The sequence below is a fragment of the Rissa tridactyla genome, chromosome 1 (genome assembly GCF_028500815.1).
Source record: "Rissa tridactyla isolate bRisTri1 chromosome 1, bRisTri1.patW.cur.20221130, whole genome shotgun sequence".
Taxonomy (NCBI): Eukaryota; Metazoa; Chordata; class Aves; order Charadriiformes; family Laridae; genus Rissa; species Rissa tridactyla.
The window spans coordinates 8,898,339-8,921,675 of record NC_071466.1 but is presented as its reverse complement, the minus strand read 5'-3'; the positions used below and the strand labels follow the sequence as shown (position 1 = coordinate 8,921,675).

Here is a 23,337-nt window from a genome sequence, read left to right as displayed (position 1 = left end):
CCTCTTATCTGGTACTAATGTAAGCCTTTTGGAGAACTGTCCTTGTATGTCGTGCTGTGTAGGCAAAAGAGGCTGGTTCTTGATCACGTTGGGGTTGGCATGGGACGAGAAGCCGCTACATTAATGAAAATACTACTCATGGGCTCCAACGTTATGCAGGGTGGAGGCTGCACGCAGCTCTCGTTGCTTTTCATCAGGGCTGATTCTTTTGTTTCTGGGCCCTTTTGTGCTTGATTAAAACTGTAATTTAGAAGGGATAAAGTGGCTATAAAGATGGATGTGGTGTTATGCCAAGGGGGCTGTCTGGAAGAGGGGTTCCCAGCCCTTCTGTGCCTTTCGTCCTGGTGACTGCAAGGGATTCTGCCGCTGCCTCCAAGCCCGCTTCTGCAGAGTTTTAACTGCTGCAGCACACTCAGCTTGCAGCGTGCTTGGGCTATGCCATCGGGAACAGAATCAAACTGTTAAATCAGCTAGAAATTTAAGCATGCCCGTTTTTTCAGTATGACATAATTTGGTCAATCTAGATCCCTAATGCCTTTACACATCATCTGTAGTGTTTTCTGTATTCTTGGTGCACAGTGTTTTGTTTAGCCGGCTCCTTTGTAAGTTGTCATTCATACTGAATGCTCAGTGTTTGTGCTTTTTTAATGGTTTATTCACAGATAAACTCAAAGTCAACTCTGTGCCTGAGCAGCCAAAGGAAGAGAAAGTAGTCAAGCCTTCAGTTCCTGAAGCAGAACCAGAGTCATCCCCTAATACTGTAGCAGAGAAACCTGGGAAGAAAACAGAGCCTGCTAGAAGTCAACAAAAGGACAAAAAAAGGTGGGCCACGCTGTTCAGGGTCCCTGTAATCTGTTAACCCTCTTGTTGATGGCCTGCATGGAGCTGGTCATACGATGCTGGCTTCCCTCCTGTTTCCAGCTACTAAATTGCATTAAACCTGGCCTAAAATTATCTCGCTTGGAATTCTTTCTTAATATTTCTTTTCCATTTAGCGCTGTAGATGCCTCAGGGCCATTTGTGCCGTTGCAAATGGTAAGGGACACGGTCCAGGTAGTCTTCAGTGGGAGGGGGTGGCTTTCCAAGAGACAAGCTCATGCTGTGAGCAGACTTAGTGTAGACCCCGCAAGCAGTCTGTGGGGGCTGGCAGGAGCACCTGTAGTGTAGGGAAGGGACTATATTCCCAAGCTTATATGTACACAGCTTCCAGCTCACAAAGTTCTGCTTGTTGATTTCCATAGCTAATGTACTGCTGCTTTCAATGCCCCTGGTTTACTTTGGGCTGAGACTCCAAGTAAATTTTAAGTCCAGCCCTTTGTGTTTAATCCAACCCAAACTGACAGAGGCAAAAAATCATTACAGTCTGATGGCTCTCTGGTGGCCTATGAGTAATTAATTGGTGGTCTCAATCCGTTTCTAACTAAATAGGTAAGCGCGCCGCCCAGCCCACCATCGCAGTTAGTGCTAACTGGTCGTCTTATTGATAGCCTTATTCAAAAAGCCAAGGGCCTGGAAACTGCATGTTGGCAGTGTGGTGTTGGGAAGGCCACTTGGGCTGTACCAGCTCTATGAGGATACGTGGGCCTTTAGCCTCCAGGCTTGTTAGTCTGACACGTCTCGCCAACACTAAAAAGAAAGAAGCTATTTTATTTTTCCAGTAGTCTTTAAAAATGGCTCCAGGATTCTGAGACACTACCTCATAGTCAGTTAGTGGCAAGCAGTCTGTCAAAAGAGCTTCTGAGCGATGCTGTTGGGGACATGAGTGTTTGGGAGCCTGAGCTATAGAGACAAGATCAGAAATGTGCTCTTGCCAGGTTGCTGTGGCCAAGCTAGGTGAGGTCCTGGGCAAAACATTGAACCGCAGAGGGGCTAAAGAAATCCTCCTTGTTTTGGAGAACTGGGTATGGGTAAGGATGAGAGGCTTGAAAATGCTCGTGCACCTATGCCTGATTGTTTAGGTGAGTATACTTCAGTCTATGTGATGCTTATCTTTTTAAGAGGTACAGAGGTATTTGATTTCCTTAGCAGTAGTTCCGTCAGGAGCATGCTCGTCTAGGCATGTGTGATGCTTTCATGCACACACAAGGGTTAACATGTGTTTGTTCCTTTTTTCCTTTTCTTTTTGTGGCAGTAAAATGAAGAGGGTGGACAAGTCGGATAACGAGGAAGAAAGAGATCCCGAAAATCTAAAGAAAAAGAGGAAGCGAATCAAACAACTTCAGTCTGACAGCAGTGATGAGGAAGGTAAAAAGATATGTAAACAACCAGGCATGTAGGTCAGGGGCCTGATTTCGACAATATTACTGTCCAAGGCTGTTGGTCAACGATTGAGGGAATAGTTTAGAGGACTAAAGACCGTGCAAATGGCTGTAGCTTGAGCTTTCTGTTTATCTTGTGCTGCAAGCACTTGAGCATACGGTTGAGATGCCTCAGTCATTCAGTCTTTGTTTTAGCTTAGCTCAGATCTGGCTGTCTCCTCACCAAGTGTGCTGCCAGTCACGCTGACGTGTGGGAAGGAGATTCTCAAATCTCTTGTGAAAGATATCGCGCCTTCCAGAATTGTAGGACTGGTCATAACCAGTTTATTTGGTGAGTAAACACTCGCAAAGTGACTTCCCCCCTCTCAGGGTCATTTTTAGTATCTTTATTCTGTCTGTTTATAGAAATGGTTTGGAAGACAGCATTGGAAGCAAGACTTCAAAAAAAAAAAAATAAGATAATAGAGAAACTGGAGGGAAAACAGTTGAGCCATATCCGATGCGACTCTGCGACTCCTCGGTGGCTGTTGGCTTTGATAGGAGTAGGGTGCCCAGAACGTTGCAAGATTTGGGCTTATAATGAGGAACAGCAGGGCTGGATTCCAAAGAATGTGGATAATTGAGGTGACAAATGCCGTTCAGTATAGATAATTGGAAAATAAGTTGGGATCGAGCTAAGGAGTATGTGTTAAATGGAACAGTCATCCAAAGAGCTGATCAGGAAAAGAATTTAGGGATCATTATGGGCAAATAATTGAAACCACTAGTTTGGTGTACAGCTTGAGTAAAAAAAGGTGAAACAGCAACTAAATTGTATTGGCGAGGAGGTGGACTCCTGCAGGAGAGCTGAAGCTGTTCGCTTATTTAGCGTGGCTAGCACATGAGAAACAACAACGAAACTAAGAGAATTTTTTATACAAGTTAGAGAGGCGAATGCTGCTGGATATCTTAGCAGTCTCCTTGCCACCTTAGGCCTATTTTCGTGGTTTTTCTTTTGCCCAGCATAATTTCAAGTGATCTCTGTCATCAGGCATCCATCGCTTCTACTCGGACTATTCCACAGGATGATAAATCTCTCAGGAAGCTGTTCTTCACGATCAGCCTTAATTTTCATCACATTCCTGTGTGCAGCTCCTTGTTTGGCCATAAAAAAACATATATGCCCACACTCTTTGGTATTTATTTCTTTAAATGTTTGTAAGCTATTATGTGGTCTTTCCATTTACTCATCAGTCAGCCTACTGACAAGCTGCGTTGTTTAGCTCTGAAGAGGGAAGATTGAAATCAGCCTGTTTGGCCACTTGAAGTGCTGCTCCTTGCTGGGCTGGAATCTCTCAGCTCGTCCACTCTCTGCTAATGAGAGTGGGCAGCAATGAGCAGAAATGAGACCAGTGTTTCAGGTGCATGGTAGGGCTGTGTGGAGCAGCTGCTCTTTGAAGCATGAGGGCTTATTGGTTCAGTTGTGGTTTTGCTGCCGTGAGTTGGGGACCCACAGCCTCCTGTGCTCCTGACAGTGCTCTGAGCACACAGCAAGCCCAGAGGTGACCGCACAGTCTATTTGCCGTATCTAGTTCTGTTAGAGCTCTCTTAATCTCCTGAGACTAAGAGCAGTGCTGTAAGACTCACAAATTGAGGAGTGCTTTCTATAGAGAGTACTTGAGGGAGGTGATTCTACCCCTCTACTCTGCTCTCGTGAGACCCCACCTGGATTACTGTGTCCAGCTTTGGAGCCCTCAGCACAAGGAAGGACATGGACCTGTTGGAACAGGTCCAGAGGAGGCCACGAAGATGATCTGAGGGCTGGAGCCCCTCTGCTGGGAGGACGGGCTGAGAGAGTTGGGGGGATTCAGCCTGGAGAAGAGAAGGCTCCACGGAGACCTTGGAGCCCCTTCCAGTCCCTCAAGGGGCTCCAGGGAAGCTGGGGAGGGACTCTGGATGAGGGAGGGGAGCCATAGGATAAGGGGCATTGGTTTTATGCTGAAAGAGGGCATATTTAGATGAGATATGAGGAAGAAATTCTTGGCTGTGAGGGTGGTGAGCCCCTGTCCCAGGCTTCCCAGAGAAGCTGTGGCTGCCCCATCCCTGGAGGGGTTCAAGGCCAAATTGGAGGGGGCTTGGAGCAGCCTGGTCTAGTGGGAGGTGTCCCTGCCCAGGGCAGGGGGGTTGGAACTGGATGAGTTTTAAGGTCCCTTCCAACCTAAACCATTCCATGACTCTCTACTGCAAGCTCCTGCTTGCTGCATATCCACTTTTGGTTTTGAATATTATGTTGAATACCTGTATTGCATTGGCATATGCTGACTAGTTAATGCCTTTGAATGTGGTGCCTTCTGTTTTCATTTATTCCAAGGTGTGGTCCAGAGTCTGTATGTATACTTCTACCTCAGTGCATGCAGCAGGTCTGTTTAGTTGTTCTCCCCTGTTTTATTTGTGCTCTTCAGCAAGAGTTAACTGGATTTGCAATTAGAAACCATGGGTCTAGTCCTCTGGTCAGGTTTGGGGCCCGGTTGTCTCATTAACCTTATTCTCAGTAGCTTTAGACATTAAAACCAGCACAAGTAAGGCTACCTCCCCACTCGGCTGTAGGGAGGCTTGGTTTTTGGTTTACTCCTATTTAACCTACTGGAGATGTATGCAGAATGTTTGCCTTTCAGTTTGGAGAATTTTCTTGCCGTTGCTCCTCCTGCATCGTAGTCCTTTTTGTTCTTTCCATTATGTCCAGAATGGGGTTTGTGTTATGGATTAGAATTGTAAATTTATGCAAATTATAGTTTGTGTATACAAATTTGTATATTAAGCAGATTAGCTTAGTACTCTGTTCCATCTTTCAAAAGGGAAAGATTAGAATCGAGAGGAGCTTCTCTGTTCTTTTGAAGCTAATGGCTATCTAAACCACCCTGATTAGGTCTGTGTTCGGCCGTTTGGTTCTGCTCCTTGCCCTTCTAAATCCAACAGGATGAAAGAAGATAAATTTGAATTCTTTGAAAGATTCATATCGAATATTACGCTCAGTATTCAAGTATAAGAATGTAAGTTGGAAGAAACAAATAATTAAAAAAAAAAAAATAACGTACAGCAGCTGGACTTTGAGAGCATTTATCCTTGGAAAGGTTAGAAATGGGTTTCTCCAGAGAGGAGGGGCAATTTTAATCGGCAGCATCAGTGAGCAAAATGGGGCCTGGAGTGACATTGTTCCATGCTGCATCCCTGTGGGAACAGGGAGGAAGGCGCCATATGCTGCACAGCATTTGGAAATCGCCGCCAGACAGGGGCACGCTTCATCCACCACCTGCGTCATTCACCCGCAGATGATCTGGGGGTAAGTTTTAAATATGCAAAAGGCAATATGGGAAGCTGCACCACCAGAGCAGATATCAAAGGCTGAGGGTTTAGCTGCTGCTTATGCTAACGTGCCACGCTAACCTGGCTGACCTCAGCTCGGAGAAAACGGGGAGGTGGTCGCCCAGGCTGCTCCGCGCCGCGGGAGGAGGCACGGCCTCGGGCAGGGGTGCTAACCTCTCCCGCGGCTGCAGCTGCGGATACAAGGGGACGCTTGTCCGCAGCCACTGCTGTGATTAAATGGCGTTCAGACAGGGCTCCACCTGTGTAACTGCTAGTAAAAGCACGGCCCTTTTTTCAGGCAGACTTAGCGACATTTTGTGGGTTTGAAACTAGGTCCGTACGACTGATGCGAAGCACTGTATAGGTGTTCTTATGTCCAGGCGAGTCTTTTTGCGTTGCTCTGTATTAGTCTGCTCTTTATGTACTGAAATTAGCCTAAAATAAGCTCATCTTACACGAGTGTCAGCACATTGTACCAAGTTGAAAATACAGGGAGGGCATAAGGCACAATCCTCTCCATTTAAATGATTTTTCATTAAAAAGTTATATTGGTATGAGGGTGCCTTAGTCACTGCAGGTTGTTTTGCTTCCAGTGCCAGAATAAACTACACAAGTGCGTCCACAGAGGACAGGAGGTTTTGGCAGCTTCAGCTATACCAACACAGGCAGCGTTTCGCAGTGTTGACAAGTGTTTTACAGCCACTTTGGAGGGTGATTTCAGTGGCACTGTAACCTACAAACTCTATCGGTTTCGCAGAGCCGCAGCAGAAGCACTAAAGCTTCTCACAGTTTTTCCAGGCAGGGTCAGAGCAAACCGAACAAAGCCAGGATTTACATCTTTGGTACATCCAATTGCCCAACTTGTATCCATTTCATGCAGCTGTTGCTGTTGAGTAAACTGTGGGCAGCAGCTAGAGGTTGACTCAGGAGTTATCACATGTCAGAGGGCTGCGTTGGCTAGAAGAGGATAATAAAGTAACAGAGATGCAGCTCGATGGCAGTCCGAAACGCTCTGACGTGGGGAGAAAGGTGCCTTCTGCCTGACAAAAACTGGGGGAACTTGTTTGAAGGAGGATGAAGAAAAGCCCAAATTTCCCCCGAGCAAGAATAGTGGGGTTGACACGCTGGAAATACCTTCAGCAGCCTCTGGAAGAGGTAGCAGTTTTTCACCAGGCTGATTTTCATCCCTCTTAGCCCATGCTCTCTTAAAAAATTTTTTTCAAATTGGTGTGGCCAGCCCGTGTAGCCGGTGAAGCAGGTTTGGTGCTGTGCAGAATATGGGCACTTCAGCCTGCAGTTGCTGTGAGACTATGATAAATACTGAGAATGTCGAGTTCCCTGCAGCTCCTCGGCTGCGGTCCAGGCTGCCCCAGCAGTTAGCACCTTAGAGCAGATCCGTTGTTTGGTTTTTATCTTCACGCAGCTGCCAGACCCAGCTCTTTGGAGCAAGGTGAAATACCGAGTCATGTTATCCCGCTCTGTTTGCATTTCTGTGCCTCGCTTACTGAAGTAGTTAGGAGGCTGAGTCCTTGTTTGAAGAATGTAATTTATTATTTAGCCTTGGCAGCCAACCACTGTTTCGCTTGAGCCCTTCTTAACCTATGAAGGTCAGTTGGCCGTATGCCTGGCACAGTCATAACTCTTAACACTGACCTAATCGGTTGGGACAGCTACAGATCCAGAATTCGTGTTACAACGACAGGATGAATGCGGTGCTACAGCCAGCAGAGCTGGGAGGAGAAGCCAAGCAGGCACTCTGTCCTCCTGTCCAGCAGCATCGTTGTTATTATTAAGCAATAGGTCAGATGAGGAGTTTCTTCCCCCACGTTCCTAGCTCTCCCCCACATTTGAGGACTTGCATGGCAGCGTTTCTCACTTGGATTTGGAGAGGATTCCTTAAAGCCATTTAAATTCGTCACAGTGCCTGCTGCGCGGTGCAAGGTGCTGCTCCTTCCCCTCTTGACCTGCGCTGATTTTTCTTCACCGTCATGGCTCTGTCCCTCTGCCAGCCCCACAGCAGAGTGACCCTGGCTTTCTCATTTGCCTATAAACCCTGCTAGTCTCGCTGAGGCCCAGTTTGACATAGCTGGTAGAGGCTCCAGAGCTGGTTTTGCTGTGTACAAATTTGTGAAAGTGGCCTTGACTATTTCAGTTATTTTTGCCATTGAAAGGATTCCACTATCTCTGGAGGAGAGCACAGGTGATGGCAGATGAGAGAATGGGCTTAGTTTTTTGGGGTGGTTTGGTTTTTACTTGTTCTTTAAATGAAAGGTTGGGGTGTCCCTTAACAATCTTTTAGGGTGGGTAATAGCATGTTGCACTTAATTCTTGGATTAAGGTAGTTTTGAGCTAATAGCACGGATTGTTTGGGATGTATAGCACCACTGTTAAGCAATGACTGTTTTACCAGTGGGGGAGAGGTAGAGAAACTAAGGTCGTCCAGTGTTTTGGGCATACGTAGTCTTAAACCCTGCCTCTTTCAATTTCTAAACAAATTACAGTCCCTCTTTTTAATGAGCAAGTGAAATATATGGCTAAAACATGCCAGTTTCTGTGCTTATTTTTAAAGTTTCATTTGGTGGAACTGATTTTTGGCTTACCAAAAATCCCAAATGCACTTCTCCCATCCTATCTCACTCTCCTTCCTTTGGGAACTGGTGAGCACTCTGGCTGCAGGCCGACCACTTCGGACGACTTGTCCCGACATGAATTAAACAAATCTGAGCGAGAACTTGTAAACCTTGATCTAAATGCAGGTTACAAGCAATTGCTTAGGGTTAAATGAAATGATGAGACAAAAGGGTACCTGCAAGCAGGCATTAGACCCATGTGCTATTAAGATGTTCATCTTCTTAGCAGATGTCCCACTGCCTCCCACACCCGAGGAAGAGAAAGCTCCATCTCCACCCCCTGTACCTGCTCTGAAAACTGAACTGGAGCCTGCATCCACAGAGGTAAGAGCATAGTAGGGTGATTAACTTCTGTTTTTATCCGACTCGATGGGGATTGCCCAACCACTTTTCAGATGCTAGGGGGGAAGTCCTGTTCACTTGTCAAGTCATCGCATCATCCTGCTTGAAAGAATCCACCACGTTCACTAGTTCATTCATTTTCTAGACCATTATTTAAACTCTAGCTTTTCTGCTGACATGATGCAGTTTTCTGTTTTCTTCTCTTTTTCCCTCCTAATGGTTCTATGAATTGTGGCTCATATTTGAACACTCTTTTTTTTCCTGAATCTTGGCATCCGGAGTCAGGGCAGGGTCAGAAATGAAACCAGAGACTCCTGGTATTCAGCCTTGTATCGCAGGAAAGCTGCTGTTTGAGGGAGGTGGGCTGTGATTGGCAAGAAGTTAACCTCTGAGCTGAGAAAATAAATGTAGTTTCACGAAAGTGCAGCTTTTTGTCACAGCAGGAGCTCTGATGTCTTGCACACCTTGTTATTTCCTCATTCTTCAGAGGTATGATGGGACAATCCCAGTGCCAGCTTCTCACATAATTTAACACATTTCAACACGTTACATGCCCCAGAAGAGAAATGTGCCCCCTGTGCTGGCAGACGGGAAAGCTTGCTGTCTCAGTTAAGTTGCATTGTGCCTCTCTGAAATTTGTCCTGGTAGGATGGGGAGAATTGTGGCATTTACACAAACGAGACTAGGATATCCTGGGAAGGGACAGAGTTGCTTATCAAATCATGCTCAGCGTCATTAGAGAGACCACATTTCACTCCTGGGGCTGCTGCTTTTATGACCTGTGTACGTGCATGGGGCCTTAACACTTGATTTCTCACAATACTCAATATCCTTCAGGTTTCAGCTGGAGGGAGGAAGAGGAAACGGAAGCGTGTGCTGAAATCCAAAATGTTTATTGACTCAGAAGAAGGCTGCATGGGTAAGACACCTCAGTGGAATTAACTTTATTGAAGCTGTGTTGAAGATTCTTACAGGCCAGCCTCTCCCAGGCTTTGAAAGAGGTTCACAAAATCATTTTGTTATTCCCCTTCGACCTCATGCTCCCAGACTGAGGTAACTGCCCTTTAGTGAAGGCCTGGGTAAGGAGTCATGGAGCTGTGGCTGAATCCTTATTCTTTTTTGATTATTCACAGAATTTCTTCCATTTCTTCTCTATTCCCTCCTGCCAGCATGAGCACTTGTTTCATCTGCTCTCTTCTCCAAAGATACAACTGCTTAAAGGTGATGCAGAGAGGTGTCTAGGTTTTGGGATAAATTCTGTCTGGGATGAGTTGTTTGGTTGGTTTTGGGTTGTTTTTTTTTCTTTCGGAGATAAATCCAGAGCTGTGCAGCAGAGCTTGATTATATGTTAATATAAACTTTAAGTATCCCAAATAAACAAGGAGTAAGTTGGGGATTAAATCCTTGAGAAGGGTTTCTGTTTCTGATAAGGATGGCTCTGCTTTCAGGAGGGAAGAGAGCCTCTACAGAAGTACTGAGAGCCAGAGGCTTTGAATTCCAGCCTGACTGGACACTGCTTCCTCCTGTTACCTGCAAAAAGCTGCGTAACACCGCTGTACTTGTTTCCTCCTCTGTGTCCTGACATTGAAGTAGAGCTGCAGGAGTTCAGAATTTTTTCTTTTTCTTTTTTTTTTTTTCCCCCAAAGGTTTTAAAAAAAAAAAAAAATTAAGAAGGTGGAATGTGTTTTTTGTAGCGCTGTTGTCAGCTCAATTATATGGGATGCTTAACATTCTCCAGCCTTGCTGATTTGAGTAGATGTCACGGGAGCTCAGCCAGTTCTAGGAGGAGATCTGTTGCCGTTGTACAGGTTTGTCATTGTGCATAAGCGTAGATAGATGCAGGCTTGCTTGGCCCAGATTTGGAGCTGCCTGGACATGAGTCAGCTTGTGTCTGTTTGCACCTGCCTGCGTAGTTGTATCTTATGTTTCCTATTAACTTTGTGTGTCTCCGTTAAAGAAATACAAAGCTAGCACTCAGCAACTGGCTGTGCTAGTAACTGAAATCTCAAGTACTGGATTTTTGTCAAAGAATTGGACTTGCACAAAGTTATTGACTGCTTTGGCTAGTTTTGTTATGGGGTGTTTTGCTCTCCCATCCCAGATAGAACCATAAAAACACTTGGAAGGAAAATGGAACAAGAAAGCATTAGCTGGGCAGTTGAGTTGAACGAGGTCTGCATCCAGAGCTTGCAGTAATGACTGTTCCGGGTTCAGCGTCCAACAAAGAGCGCTCTTCTGTCTCTTCAGCCCTTTCCAAACATACCAGGGCTGAGAAAATTGCCTTTCTTTCTCTTCTCCCCGCCCCCAAGGGGCTTAATAGTCTCTTGTGAAATCCAGACCTTTGGTTTCATAGTTCATATCCACTACCGCTTTATGAAAAGGGAAGCACAAGCCCCTGTTGTGCCTTTGGGAGATGGATCCTCTAGGAAGGAGGGAGGGATGGAGCTGGGATGCTGAGGAACTGGGTAGGGAGGAGATGCTTCTTTCTACTAAAAACCTGCCAGTCTCTGTTGCGCAGAACGTGCTGTCTGGTTATTGTCCAGTTTCTCTCCTCCCCTCCCTTCCCTACCCTTTTCATGCACAAGCCTAATCATTCGAAGGCTAAATAACTTGCAAATCTCCCAGGCTAATGTAAATTGTTGTTATTCTTTGAAATATAGGGGCTTTCCCCCCTCTCCCTACTGTCTCTTTTTTCTTTTTTTTTTCTTTTTCTTGAACAAGGACTAGATTATAGAGACATCAAATCCTAACATTAAGATTAGGCTGTTCTCCATGATTTTTAAGTGATCATTTTCACAATAGCTGCAATAGCAAGGAATTGGTGTCAAAAAGCAAAAGTAATTTAGGGATTAGCCCTGAGGGAAATTGAGCAATTAAAGTATCTGTGGAATTAAGCACAAGACACGTTACCATGCTTCAACTGGGACTCAGTTGAGTGCCTGCTCTTAGTCTATAGCAAAGGGGAATTACTGAGGTTTAAGCTAGTGCGTTTCTACCTTCCACTTTCTAAAGCTTGAAAGGATGCACATGGACTTGTATATTGGAATATATGCGTGTACATTGCAGGTAAATTTGTCTTACAGCACTGGCTTAAGTTAGAGCTCACATAATTTGAGTTACTGCAATTTAGTGAGTCTTGCTGCGGGATGAGCATCAGTAACGATCTATCTGTGTGCCCGTAGTTGCTGCAAATACAGAAGTTTTAAGTTCAGCTGAGATCTCGGTAAAAGAAGGTCGATCTCAGATGTGTTGTCTTGCAGTTGGGGAGGATTAAGTGCACGCCCTTGGAGTTATCAACAATTACTGACAGGGGTGACAACACGATAACTTTTTAAAGCTCACTAAGTGGCCAGTGGTCTGTTAAAGCTTCTCGCTGAAAAGCCAGTTGCCTCTGAAGGGAGGTTAGCTTGGGTTTACAGTCCATGTCTGAGCATCCGCTGGCGCTGCGGAGCAGGATTTCCTACCATTCCTCTTCCCGGTTTCTGGTTACGTAGAAAACCTTATTTAATTTGATGCATTAATACAAGTGAAAGCCAGTTTCCCAGAAGAAGGGAAGTTAGGACATCTGTTTAAAAGAATACAGTTGCTAAAGAAAAATGACTTACTAGAAGAATACCAGAGCACTGCTGGGAAAGCCGATACAACAACATTTACTAGTATCTAACGATGGCTTCCATCAGTGGAGCTGACTTCAGTTTAATTTCCGTGACCATTGTTTTATATCCCCATCACTCGACGCTGACAGCAGCGAGCTGGCAATCCCATTCAGTCATAGTCCTTGATTTCAGCCACGGGTTTGGTTTTACTTTTTTAAGGGATTTCTTTATATTTGCCCTGCTTGCCCACCTGTATAGGAAGAAGCCGCCCCCAGGGTTTTGTGCTCCTTCTCTCATCTCTGCGATGCGTTTGCTTCGCTCTTCCCTGACCGTCCGATGTGTGTGGTGCTGGTGAGGGAAGGCTGTCACTGTCTCTGGGTTGTCTTGTCTGGATTTCAGGATGATCTGTTTGCTTTGGCAAATGGAAATCAGGCCAAGTCAAAATGGTGGATTTTAACCTTAAAGTAGATGTTCCATCATCAAATGCTAAAGTATGGATTCTGATCTTGTTCAGATTCATCACTTTCTGATAGCTCCTTGTCAGCCTGTGCAAGACAAGTTGATGGCTGCAGGCCAGTCCCTGGTAGAGAACTGTTTGAGCTGCGGAGGTCTTCAGTCCAGTTGACCCTCGTTTCTAGAAGAGGGCAATGCTTGAATAGGTTTGGAGAGGGAACTTGTGTTGTCGAGGGCCCTTCCCGGTGGGGAGATGCTATTTAGGGTGTGGGTATGGTGAATGAATGTGTATAAGCCGTTTTGAAAGAGCTAGATGACATTAAAGCTCCTGAGTCACTAACCTGCCACCTTACACTTAAGAAAGAAGGGAGACGGTTTGGCTCAGTGTATGGAAAGCCCATCCAGTCCTCTGGATCTACTGCATAACCTTGAGCAACGGATTTAATTCCTGTATCTGGCATGTTACTCCTTTGAACCCAAAATGCTCATTTCCAGAAGTGCAGTGGGGAGGTCTCAGGCTTAACCATCATCATCTGTTCCTCTTTTCTTTTAACCAGTGACTGAGAAGGTTTATGAGAGTGAATCCTGTACAGACAGCGAGGATGACTTCGCCAAGACCAAGCCACCAGCTGCACACAAACAGCCTGCGCAGCCTCTGAAGAAAGAACCAAAGGAAGAAAAGAAGAACCTTAAGAAAGGGGCAGCTACTGCCAACAGAGCCAACAAACAGGTCTCCATCATGGGTTTTTTTCAGAAGAAATGAACTGGGTTTTTCTCCCGGTCCTCTTGGCAGCTTGGGAGTGTTGCTCTTTTTGTGTGGCTTTCTGAAAGCCGCTGCGTTGGAGGATAACAACATGCAATCTTCACTTACGTAAGATATCTTGCTTACTGTGTAAGTAAGCCCTCTGGACTAGATTTTGTATCGGAGAAAAGTTTTATTTGTTACTGCAATAATTTCAATCGTCTTTACAAAGCAGTATGGGAATCGCAAAATCTAGAGGAACTCTTGAAAGACTTTAATCTATCCACATGAAACTTTATTTTTTTATTCAGCCTCTCACCTGTTCCACAAGTGGTAGTTGGACTTATTTAGGAGTCAAGTTGTGGCTTTTTTTTCCCTTCTCTTTACGCCCCCAGCTCCCCAGATTGATCTAAATGTTGGTTAGAAGCTGCAATATAGCAGGTCTTCGGGCATACACACAAATACTGAACATCTGCTGCGGCTTTAACTGAATGAAATGAACTTAATTTTCCCCCTAAGACTGGTAAATAGTTTTTGCTCTGCCTTTCATAATCTTTTTTTGGACAAAGCAGTGCATATAAAATTCTCTTACTTTTTTCTTCCTTGAACATATCCTCTGTAAATTGCTCAGATGCCTAATTATAGACCGGGACGCTGTTGGTGCTCTGTCTTTGCAAAAACATCTTTGAGGCTTCCCACACAATTGGCTCCCATGTAATTGGGGGAAGGCTTCGCTGTTATTGGGAAAGCAACTGTGTCTTCAACCTTGAAAGTTAATGAGTCAAAGGGCAGGGTGATTAGAGGGCAGTTCTGATAACACCCGTCAGGTACCTGCTGTCCTTGTCCATGAGGGATTGCACGCTGCTTTTTGGGTTTGTAGTTTTTGGGTTGCCTGAAGTTCTTTTTACAGGCATAAACCAAACAACGGGAGAGTTGTTTTCTAGGACATCTCGTCATCTGCCTGCTGAAGGAAGTATGTCACGGCAAATGGTCCTGAGGAACCAGTTATTGGAGACGAATAAAGCACTGCAGTCCTGTTAATCAGAAATGAGTCGTCTTTTTGGATGCCTCCTGATTTTTTCTGGTGCCAAATTTGATAGATGCATGTAAAGCCAGATCTTCTAGAAGATGGGTGCTGAGCATTTCTGAAGCTTGGCTTGGTGAGGGCTCCCAAATGGGTGACTGATGTCATCAGTGGTTGTTTCTGGGTGGTGTTAGGCCAACGTACGTATGGATATGTATATCAATATTCGTATAGAAAGTGCTTGTGTTGGCAGAAAGGTAGATAAAGTCTGAGGAGTGTGAACCAAGGAAGAAATGTCTTTAGACACCCGGCTGAAAGTATTCCGACCTGTGGGCAGTAAAAGGGCCAAACAACTGTATTGACAGTCATCCTGACCAGGAGATCAGGTTGGTGACTGGAGAAATTTGAGCACACACCTGTTAGTGACCAAGAGTTGACTCAATTGAAGTCACATCACCCTCGGCAGCTTGCACCCTCAGCAGATGTGAGAGGATCTCCTTCAAACCACCCAGTGTCCTGGCTGGGTGGGTTCAGCTGCTCACTGTGTGGATCGCTGCTCCTGGGGCTCTTCAAGGGTCACCTCGTCGCTCAGCACCCTCCCCATGTGGCTCCCCGTGAGAGTTAAGAACTGAAATTCTGGACTTTCTGTGTTGGAGATGTATAGGGAAAAAAATAATGGGAAGATGGGAAGGCAGAACTGGCACGGTACTCACAGAGGTTGCTGCACAAGCCGAAAAAAATGTTTCGTGCTCTCGTGGTACGTTGGAGTGACGTGGGCAGCAGAGGGCCATGGGGGAAGAATGAACAACCTTGTTCTGACTTTTATGAAGAAAATTTAACTGTTAAAAAAAACCGAACTGCTGTAGTGTTTCTGTTATTCTTGGTAGAATTGGGGGTGTATTTTGAAAAGTAATAAGTAACAAAACCCCTTAAATAAAGATTTTTTTTTTTTTCTTTTGTCCTTGCTTTTTCTTAAATGATGTGCTGCAGCCTGATTTCCCGTGGTCGCTGTGACATTCAGCTGCATGGAAGGATATCACTGGTGAAGTGGGGAAAGAGTTCTGCCATCGAAACCAGGGTTGCGAGCATTAAACTGAGCCTTTTAGAGCATCCCAAATGTGAGTGAGAACATCTCAAACTCTCAGGATCTGTATTGAATTGACCCCTTGAGTCTTATTCCCGTGGCAGATGTTGACGGGACGTGGTGTCCCTGCTGCTCTTGCACCTCACCTCCACCGTGGTCTAGCTGGAGCTCGCTGCTCCACCCCGACTCCCTCTATAACCAGATCAACGTCATATGCGACTTCCTCAGGAAAATGACTTAATGTCTGAAGAAGCAGGACATAGGCGAACTTCAGGCTTCCAAAAATCATGATCTCATATTCCCCTCCTGCACTTCATGGGCTGCCAGCCCACAGGGGGGCCTCGGGTCCCTTGGCGAGCCTGGAGCTGTGTCCCCAGGAACGGGGCTGCGTCCCCTAGCTGCTGCTTAAAGGGAGAAGGTTCCTTCTTCCAGATGTCACCCATTTGGCACCCTGTGGCTGGTGGGGGACAAAATGTCTGGGAGGCGGTGGCAGCCCTGAGCCAGGCACGAGGACCACATCTCCTGCCTCCCGGTTGGCTCGAGACTTGGTATCGATGGTGCTCAGGGTCCAGAACCTCATCCTGGAGATACAGGAATCTTTTAGGGATTTTTTTTTTTCTCATCTTCCCCCTGCATTTCCCTTCCCACCCCCTTTACACCCAGAAGAGGCTGTGGGAGAGGATGTTAATTTAATATTCTCTGCTAAATAGCGTATTTCACAGTGGTTCTTTGCTCAGGCTTCCTGAAAGCCTTTTTTTTTTTTTAGGCGGAGTGAGCTTCACCCTTGTTTTGCAGGTGGGGTGAGAGGCTGAAGAAGCTGCACCGCCACGTGCTCTGGGGCAAAGCTATAGATGCACCAGTTGGCCGAGGTGCCTCTGACCCAGCGACCGCCTGTGCCCTGGGAAGGGGCTAGAAATGCTGCTCCTATGGATGAAAAGTCCCCGTCCCTTGTTCAGGAGATAGCAGAGCTGATTTACAGCCCTCTTTCCCATGGGGCAGAGCCTGCTCGGAAAAAAAACCTTCTGTGTTTCCCACTCCGTGGTTGCCTGGCCTTTATCTAGTTAAAGAAAACCAGAGGAGGGATGGGAGGAAGCGCTGCTGGGTGCTAACGGAGGGCAGGAGGGTGTCCTGGCGGCGTGTGGGGAATTGTTTTGCTCTCTGAAGAGGCAATGCCAGCTCGGCCGCAGATACCGGAGAGGGGAGCGCAGAGCAGCAGGGCCTTATAAGGAAGCAAAATGCGACTCGGCGAGGCCGAGCGCCGGCGGAGGGGAGAGCGGGCGCTTGCCAGGGCCGTGCGTCAGCGCCTCGCTGCTTCCCCAGCTCTAGGGAGCGTGCTGCAGCACCCCGGGGTGCACGTGGGGTGCTGCTGGGCTGGATTTGGGGCACCCCCTGCCGCGGCACAGTCTGCTTCCGTGGCAGCGGGTCATGGCATCTGTAGCCCTCGGTGCTGAGATCACTGTAGAAACTTGACGGCAGCTCTCGCTCCATTAACACCCCATGAGCGCTACAGGCTGGGGGCAGAGTGGCTGGAGAGCTGCCCGGGGGAAAAGGACCTGGGGGTGTTGGTTGACAGCGGCTGAATAGGAGCCAGCAGTGTGCCCAGGTGGCCGAGAAGGCCAACAGCATCCTGGCCTGTATCAGCACTAGTGTGGCCAGCAGGACTGGGGCAGGGACTGTCCCCCTGTACTGGGCACTGGCGAGGCCCCACCTCGAGTGCTGTGTCCAGTTTTGGGCCCCTCACCACACAAAAAGCCATTGAGGTGCTGGAGCGTGTCCAGAGAAGGGCACCGGAGCTGGTGAGGGGTCTGGAGCACAAGTCTGGTGAGGAGCGGCTGAGGGAGCTGGGGGTGTTCAGCCTGGAGAAAAGGAGGCTGAGGGGAGACCTTCTCGCTCTCTGCAACTCCCTGAAAGGAGGGTGTAGCCAGGGGGGGTCGGGCTCTTCTCCCAAGGAACAGGCGATAGGACAAGAGGAAATGGCTTCAAGTTGCATCAGGGGAGGTTTAGGATGGATATTAGGGAAAATGTCATCCCCGAAAGGGTTGTCAAGCATTGGAAGAGGCTGCCCAGGGCAGTGGTGGAGTCGCCATCCCTGGAGGGATTTAAAAGCCGGGCAGACGTGGTGCTGAGGGACATGGGGTAGTGGTAACTTGTCAGTGTTGCGTTGATGGTTGGACTCGGTGATCTGAAAGGTCCCTTCCAACCAAAACAATTCTATGATTCTATTCTATGATTCTATCTGTTCCTCCCAAGCGCTGCCCCGTGTGGTGGCCAGTTCAGCTGGGGAAGGATTTAAAACCCATTAAAATTGGTGGTTGAAACCAGCCCCACATGGTGCGCTGCTGCTGGCTTGATCTCGCTTTGTGGTTTTTTCCAAGGCACATAGAGCTTGAAGGGAAGAAGGTTTGTGCGCGTGGCACTGGGTGGATGACATCCCGTGTCTCCTCTTCTCTGCTCTCCTTCGGAAAACAGTCCCTTCCCGCTGGTGGGTGCGCCAGTATCCCCATCCCGAGGCAACTGCTGCTGAATCGTCCAACGACAGCTCCTTTGAGCCTTGGAAGGAGGCGCTGGAGACAGGGGATATGGGGAGCACTCCTGAGGAACCTTCACTTCCAGCCCCTGAGGGCTTGCAATGCTTTAAAGACCTAAAACATCCTTCCCAGCACCAAGAGTTGCCAATTCACAATCTGGCAACCAGGCCGGCGTAAAGGCAGGAGGCTGAGAGAAATTCAGGGTTCCAACTTGCTTGTGTACACACTGGTTATTTCAGATATTTTGGTGGCTTCTTTTGAGAAGGTGGTTACGGTTCTGCTGATCGCACTTGGCCAACGGGCAGGGACTGGATTGAAGGATGGGGTTAAATGCAAGGCAGTGGGGCTGAAGTCCAAGTGAAACCCCCCTACCCCCATAGGAGACTCTCTTCATCCTTATCTCAGCTTCAAGTGTTGCACTGGGGCAGGGAAGAGCGGTCAGTGCTGTCCCTGGACCAAGATGGGCCACGTTGGCCCCTGATGAGGTCCAGTTCCTCACCCATCCCTGGTCTTTGACTATTTTAAGGAAAGTCCAGCTCTGGAGCCCAACACAAGAAGGACATGGACCTCTTGGGAGCGGGTCTAGAGGAGGCCACGGAGATCCTCAGAAGGCTGGAACACCTCTCCCATGAAGATGGGCTGAGATAGTTGGGGAGGTTCAGCCTGGAGAAGAGAAGGCTCCACGGAGACCTTGGAGCCCCTTCCAGTCCCTCAAGGGGCTCCAGGAAAGCTGGGGAGGGACTCTGGATGAGGGAGGGGAGCCATGGGACGAGGGGGAAGGGGTTTCCACTGCAAGAGGGGAGATTGAGCTGAGATCACGGGCAGAAATTCTTGGCTGTGAGGGCGGTGAGCCCCTGGCCCAGGTTGCCCAGAGAAGCTGTGGCTGCCCCATCCCTGGAGGGGGTCAAGGCCAGGCTGGACGGGGCTTGGAGCAACCTGGTCTAGTGAGAGGTGTCCCTGCCCATGGCAGGGGGTTGGAACTGGATGATCTTTAAGGTCCCTTCCAACTCAAACCCTTCTGTGATGCTATGACTCTCCCTGTGTTCACGTCCCCTGGCTGCAAGGCACCAGAGATGCTGAGTTTTCGCAGAACTTCCAGGGTTCCTGGTGCCATTATTTGATGTTTTCAACACATGTCTTACCAGGAACTGTGCAGATTGCATGTCTTAATTCATTATTTGATTTATTTTTTTTTAAGAGGCTTCTCCTTTTAAACCACATTTTCTGCAGGGCATGGAGGAGGGCATTCGCCACCTGGAAGCTGCCTGGAGCATCCCAAAAGCTCCCGGTTTGGAAAGCAGCAGCACACCAGGACAACTCCCCTGTGAGAACCCTGAGCCCCTGCTCCAATTTTGGAGCTGGATCTCACATCAAAGCTGACCATGCTTTGGAGCTTGGACCGGAGACCTCGAGGGGTCCCATCCAGCATCTACAAGTCTGGAAATTAAACTGGCAGCTGTGCAAAATCACGGTATTTAAACCCCTATGTGGTGTTCTTCCAGGTGGGGATCTTCTCTATGGGATGTTCGCTGAAATATCGACTCCTTTTGGCTGCGGTGTGGCACGTTAGATGTCTGCAACAGAAAAACATAGCAAATGGGGTGAGCAGAAGGCCACAGCCACTAACAGAGTGGGCCTTCAAGTTAGTAGAGAGGAGAGGGGAGCAAAGCTGCAAAATGCAAGGAGAAAAAGCAGCTGTGGGCTTTTGGAGATGGTTTTTCCACATCCTCTTCCCAGGGAAGTGGTGGAATCGCCATCCCTGGAGGGATTTAAAAGCTGGGCAGACGTGGTGCTGAGAGACATGCGGTAGTGGTGGTTTTTGTCAGTGTTGGGTTGATGGTTGGACTCGATGATCTGAAAGGTCCCTTCCGACCTGGACCATTCTATGATTCCCGTGGTGGGTACCACATGCAATAGCCGAGCATCCCATCCCACTCGCTGAGCCACGAGGGCGCCAGGACCACGATGCTGGGGGCGATAAGCCATTCTTCCTGGATGCTGAACACCCCCATGGGATCTGAGCGTCCCCCAACCTCAGTGCTGAGCACCCTGGGGCCCTTGGGGCTGAGCATCTCCCCCCTGGGTGCTGAGCATCCCCCTTGGTTGTGAGCATCCTTCCGCGGGGCCGAGCAACCTTTCTCGATGCTGAGCATCCTCCGTGAGGGCTGAGCACCGCCCTGGGTGCAGAGCATCCCCCTGGGTGCTGAGCACCCTTCTTCAGGGCACCACCATCACCCAACCTTGGTGCTGAGCATCTCCTTTGATGCTGAGAACCTTCCCTTGAGGAAGAGCGTCCCATCTTGGTGCTGAGCATCCTCCCTCAGGGCTGCGCAGCCCCACTGGCGCTGAGCCCCGCAGCTCCTTGCGGACACATTCATGGTTTGTGGTGGCCCATGATGTCCCCGTCCCCCACGAGCATCCTCGGAGCTGCGGCTTCCACGCCGCCCAGCACGTCCCAGCGCTTGTTTACTCCTCACGTCCCGCCGCGTCGCTTCACCCCAGCGCTTCCTGGGCTGGTGTCTGAAAATAGCTATTTTTAACCTTTTAAAAATAGAAAGTCTCGCAGAATAGCAGCTCCTGTTTTTCCATTCCCTTCTTATTTCATCTTACGGCAAAGGAACCCGAGCTGGGCTGCGCCGGGGGTGGTGGGAACCCAGCGCCGTAAACAGGCTCCTGCAAAACGGGCGCTGGGGAAAACGCACGTGCGTCTTGAGAACAAAAAGAAAGGGGGGAAAAAAAAGAGAAGAAGAAGAAGAAAAAAAAAAATCAATAGAACGGCCGTCCACCTTTCACACGGAGCCTTATTTGGTATTTTCATGAAAAGTTATATCTTCACACTGTAAAAAGTGCCACTTATTACTCATGCTTTACTAGGTAAGTGTATTTTCCTTGGCATCGAGTGCGTTGGGTTGTGTGTTTTTTTTTTTTTTTTATTTTTTTTATTTCTTCACTACTCCCGTACAAACTATTTCGAAGGTCTCATTAGTTTCTCCATCAGAACTGGCGCTTTTTGCCGCTGTCTGGAGGAGCGGGCTATTAAACCCGAGACAGAACCACTGTTTGTTCGGTAAATATTAGGCTTGACTTCGCGGGACCGTAAAAATCACAGCGCGGGTGTCCTGCCATGGGGCGCACAGGGCAGCCTTTCAGCCCCGGTAACGGGCCGCTGCATGGACATGGATGTCACCCCCATCCGTGGATGTCACCCTGTCCCCATGGCACTGCGTGCGTGTGGGCATCATCCACTCCACGGTCACTACAGATGTGTGGGTGTCACCATGGCTGGGCACACACACACACACACACACAGACCCCTTGGTCACAATGAACACACGGGCGTCATCACCTTGTCCCCATGTCACTTGGGCATGGAAATCACTCCATCCCATGGTCGCTACAGATGCATGGATGTCACCCCGTCCCCACGGTGCTATAAGCATAAATGTCACCCTATCCTCCTGGTCTCTGGACACGTGGATGTCACCCTCTCCCTGTTGTCACTGCAGACACAGAGGGATGACACCCCCATCCATGGATGCAGGGATGTCACTGCCTGCGCATGGGCGTCATCCACCCCACGGTCACTACAGATGCGTGGGTGTCACCATCGCTGTGCACACAGACCCCTTGGTCACAACATACACATGGACATCACCCTGTCCCCGTGTCACTTGTGCATGGACGTTACACCATCCCATGGTCATTGCAGATGCATGGATGTCACCTCATCCCCACGGTGCTATGAGCATAAATGTCACCCTATCCTCATGGTCACGATGGACACATGGATGTCACCCTCTCCCCGGTGTCACTGCGGACACGCAGGGATGTCACCCCCATCCATGGATGCATGGGTGTCACCCTGTCCCCATGGCACTGCGTGCACGTGGGCATCATCCACCCCACGATCACTACAGATGCGTGGGTGTCACACACAGACCCCTTGGGCACAACTTACACATGGATGTCACCCTGTCCCCGTGTCACTGGTGCATGGACATCACCCCATCCCATGGTCACTACAGATGCACAGATGTCACCCTGTCCCCATGGTCACTGCACACAGGTGGACATCACCCTGTTCCCATATCACCACGTAGGCATAAGAGCACCCTGTCCCCGTGGCCACGATGCACACATGGACTTTGGCCCATCCCATCGTCACCACATACACACGTGTCACTGTCACCATGCACACTGATGTCAACCTGTCCTCACAATCACTGTGCACACTCATGGGTGTCATCTTCTTCCAGGAGCCCTGCACACACATGGACATCACCTTGTCCCCAAGGCCACTCCATACACATGGACATCACCTTGTCCCCAAGGTCATTACATACACATGAACATCACCTTGTCCCCAGGGTCCCTGCACACAGGGACATAGCCCTGTCCCCAAGGTCACTACATACTCATGGACATCACCTTGTCCCAAGCTCCCTGCACACACGTGGACACCACCTTGTCCCAATGGTCACTACCTGCCCACAGGTGTCACATTGTCCCAGGGTCCCTGCACACACATGGGTGTCACCTTGTCCCTGTGGTCACTACGTACACATGGACATCACCTCCCCTGCACACACACATGCCCACAGGTGTCACCTTGTCCCAAGGTCCCTGCACACACATGGACATTACCTTGTGCCAAGGTCACTACATGCTCACAGGTGTCACCTTGTCCCAGGGTCCCAGCACACACACAGGTGTCATCTTGTCCCCAAGGTCACTACATGCACATGGACATCACCTTGTCCCCATGGTGACTACATGCACATGGACATCACCTTGTCCCCATGGTGACTACACACCCAAAGACATCACCTTGTCCCCAGGGACACTACATGCACACAGATGCCACTTTGTCCAAGGTCCCCGCACACACAGAGACACCACGCACCCCTCCAGCCCCACCATGGGGAAGACCAGCAGCCAAAAAGCCACCTCGCCAGCCCCATACCCGTTCTGCCGGCCACCGCCGCTGGCCACCGCCGCCTGCCTCCGCCGCCCCACGGCCGCCGCCTGGCCCGGGGCCCGAGGCTCGGCGCGAGCCGCGGTTCCCAGCCGCTCTAAAAGCCAGCTTTGTGTTTTACAGCCAGGCCCTCGCTTGGCATACGATTTTAATTAGAGTCTGGTTACACGGCTCGGCAGATGTGGAATGTATTTCTTAGCCCAGGTGGAATAAATCTATTGCCATAAAAACCAACCCCCCTGTTATTAAATTCTCCCTTCTAAATAACCCAGTATTGAGATGCACGGCCCCCCCCGGCCCCCCTGCCCGCACCCCCTCAATGCAAACCCTTCTCTAAGTGCTTAATGAGCTTTAATTTTATTA

General features: G+C 48.7%; 1 protein-coding gene across 3 annotated transcripts in view; it reads left to right on the top strand.

Annotated features, from left to right (window-relative positions):
* The window catches only part of POLD3 (DNA polymerase delta 3, accessory subunit), a 29,101-nt gene extending 14,213 nt beyond the window's left edge, over positions 1-14,888 (top strand). For 2 of the 3 annotated variants that reach the window (XM_054221325.1, XM_054221344.1), the window contains 5 exons: positions 663-822; positions 2,132-2,244; positions 8,457-8,554; positions 9,410-9,491; positions 13,179-14,888. In XM_054221325.1, the coding sequence (XP_054077300.1) occupies positions 663-822; positions 2,132-2,244; positions 8,457-8,554; positions 9,410-9,491; positions 13,179-13,384 (659 nt within the window). In that variant the 3' untranslated portion in view covers positions 13,385-14,888. The remainder of the gene's footprint in view (positions 1-662; positions 823-2,131; positions 2,245-8,456; positions 8,555-9,409; positions 9,492-13,178) is intronic. The other variant, XM_054221334.1, reaches the window with a different exon arrangement.
* The last annotated feature ends 8,449 nt before the right edge of the window (positions 14,889-23,337 follow it).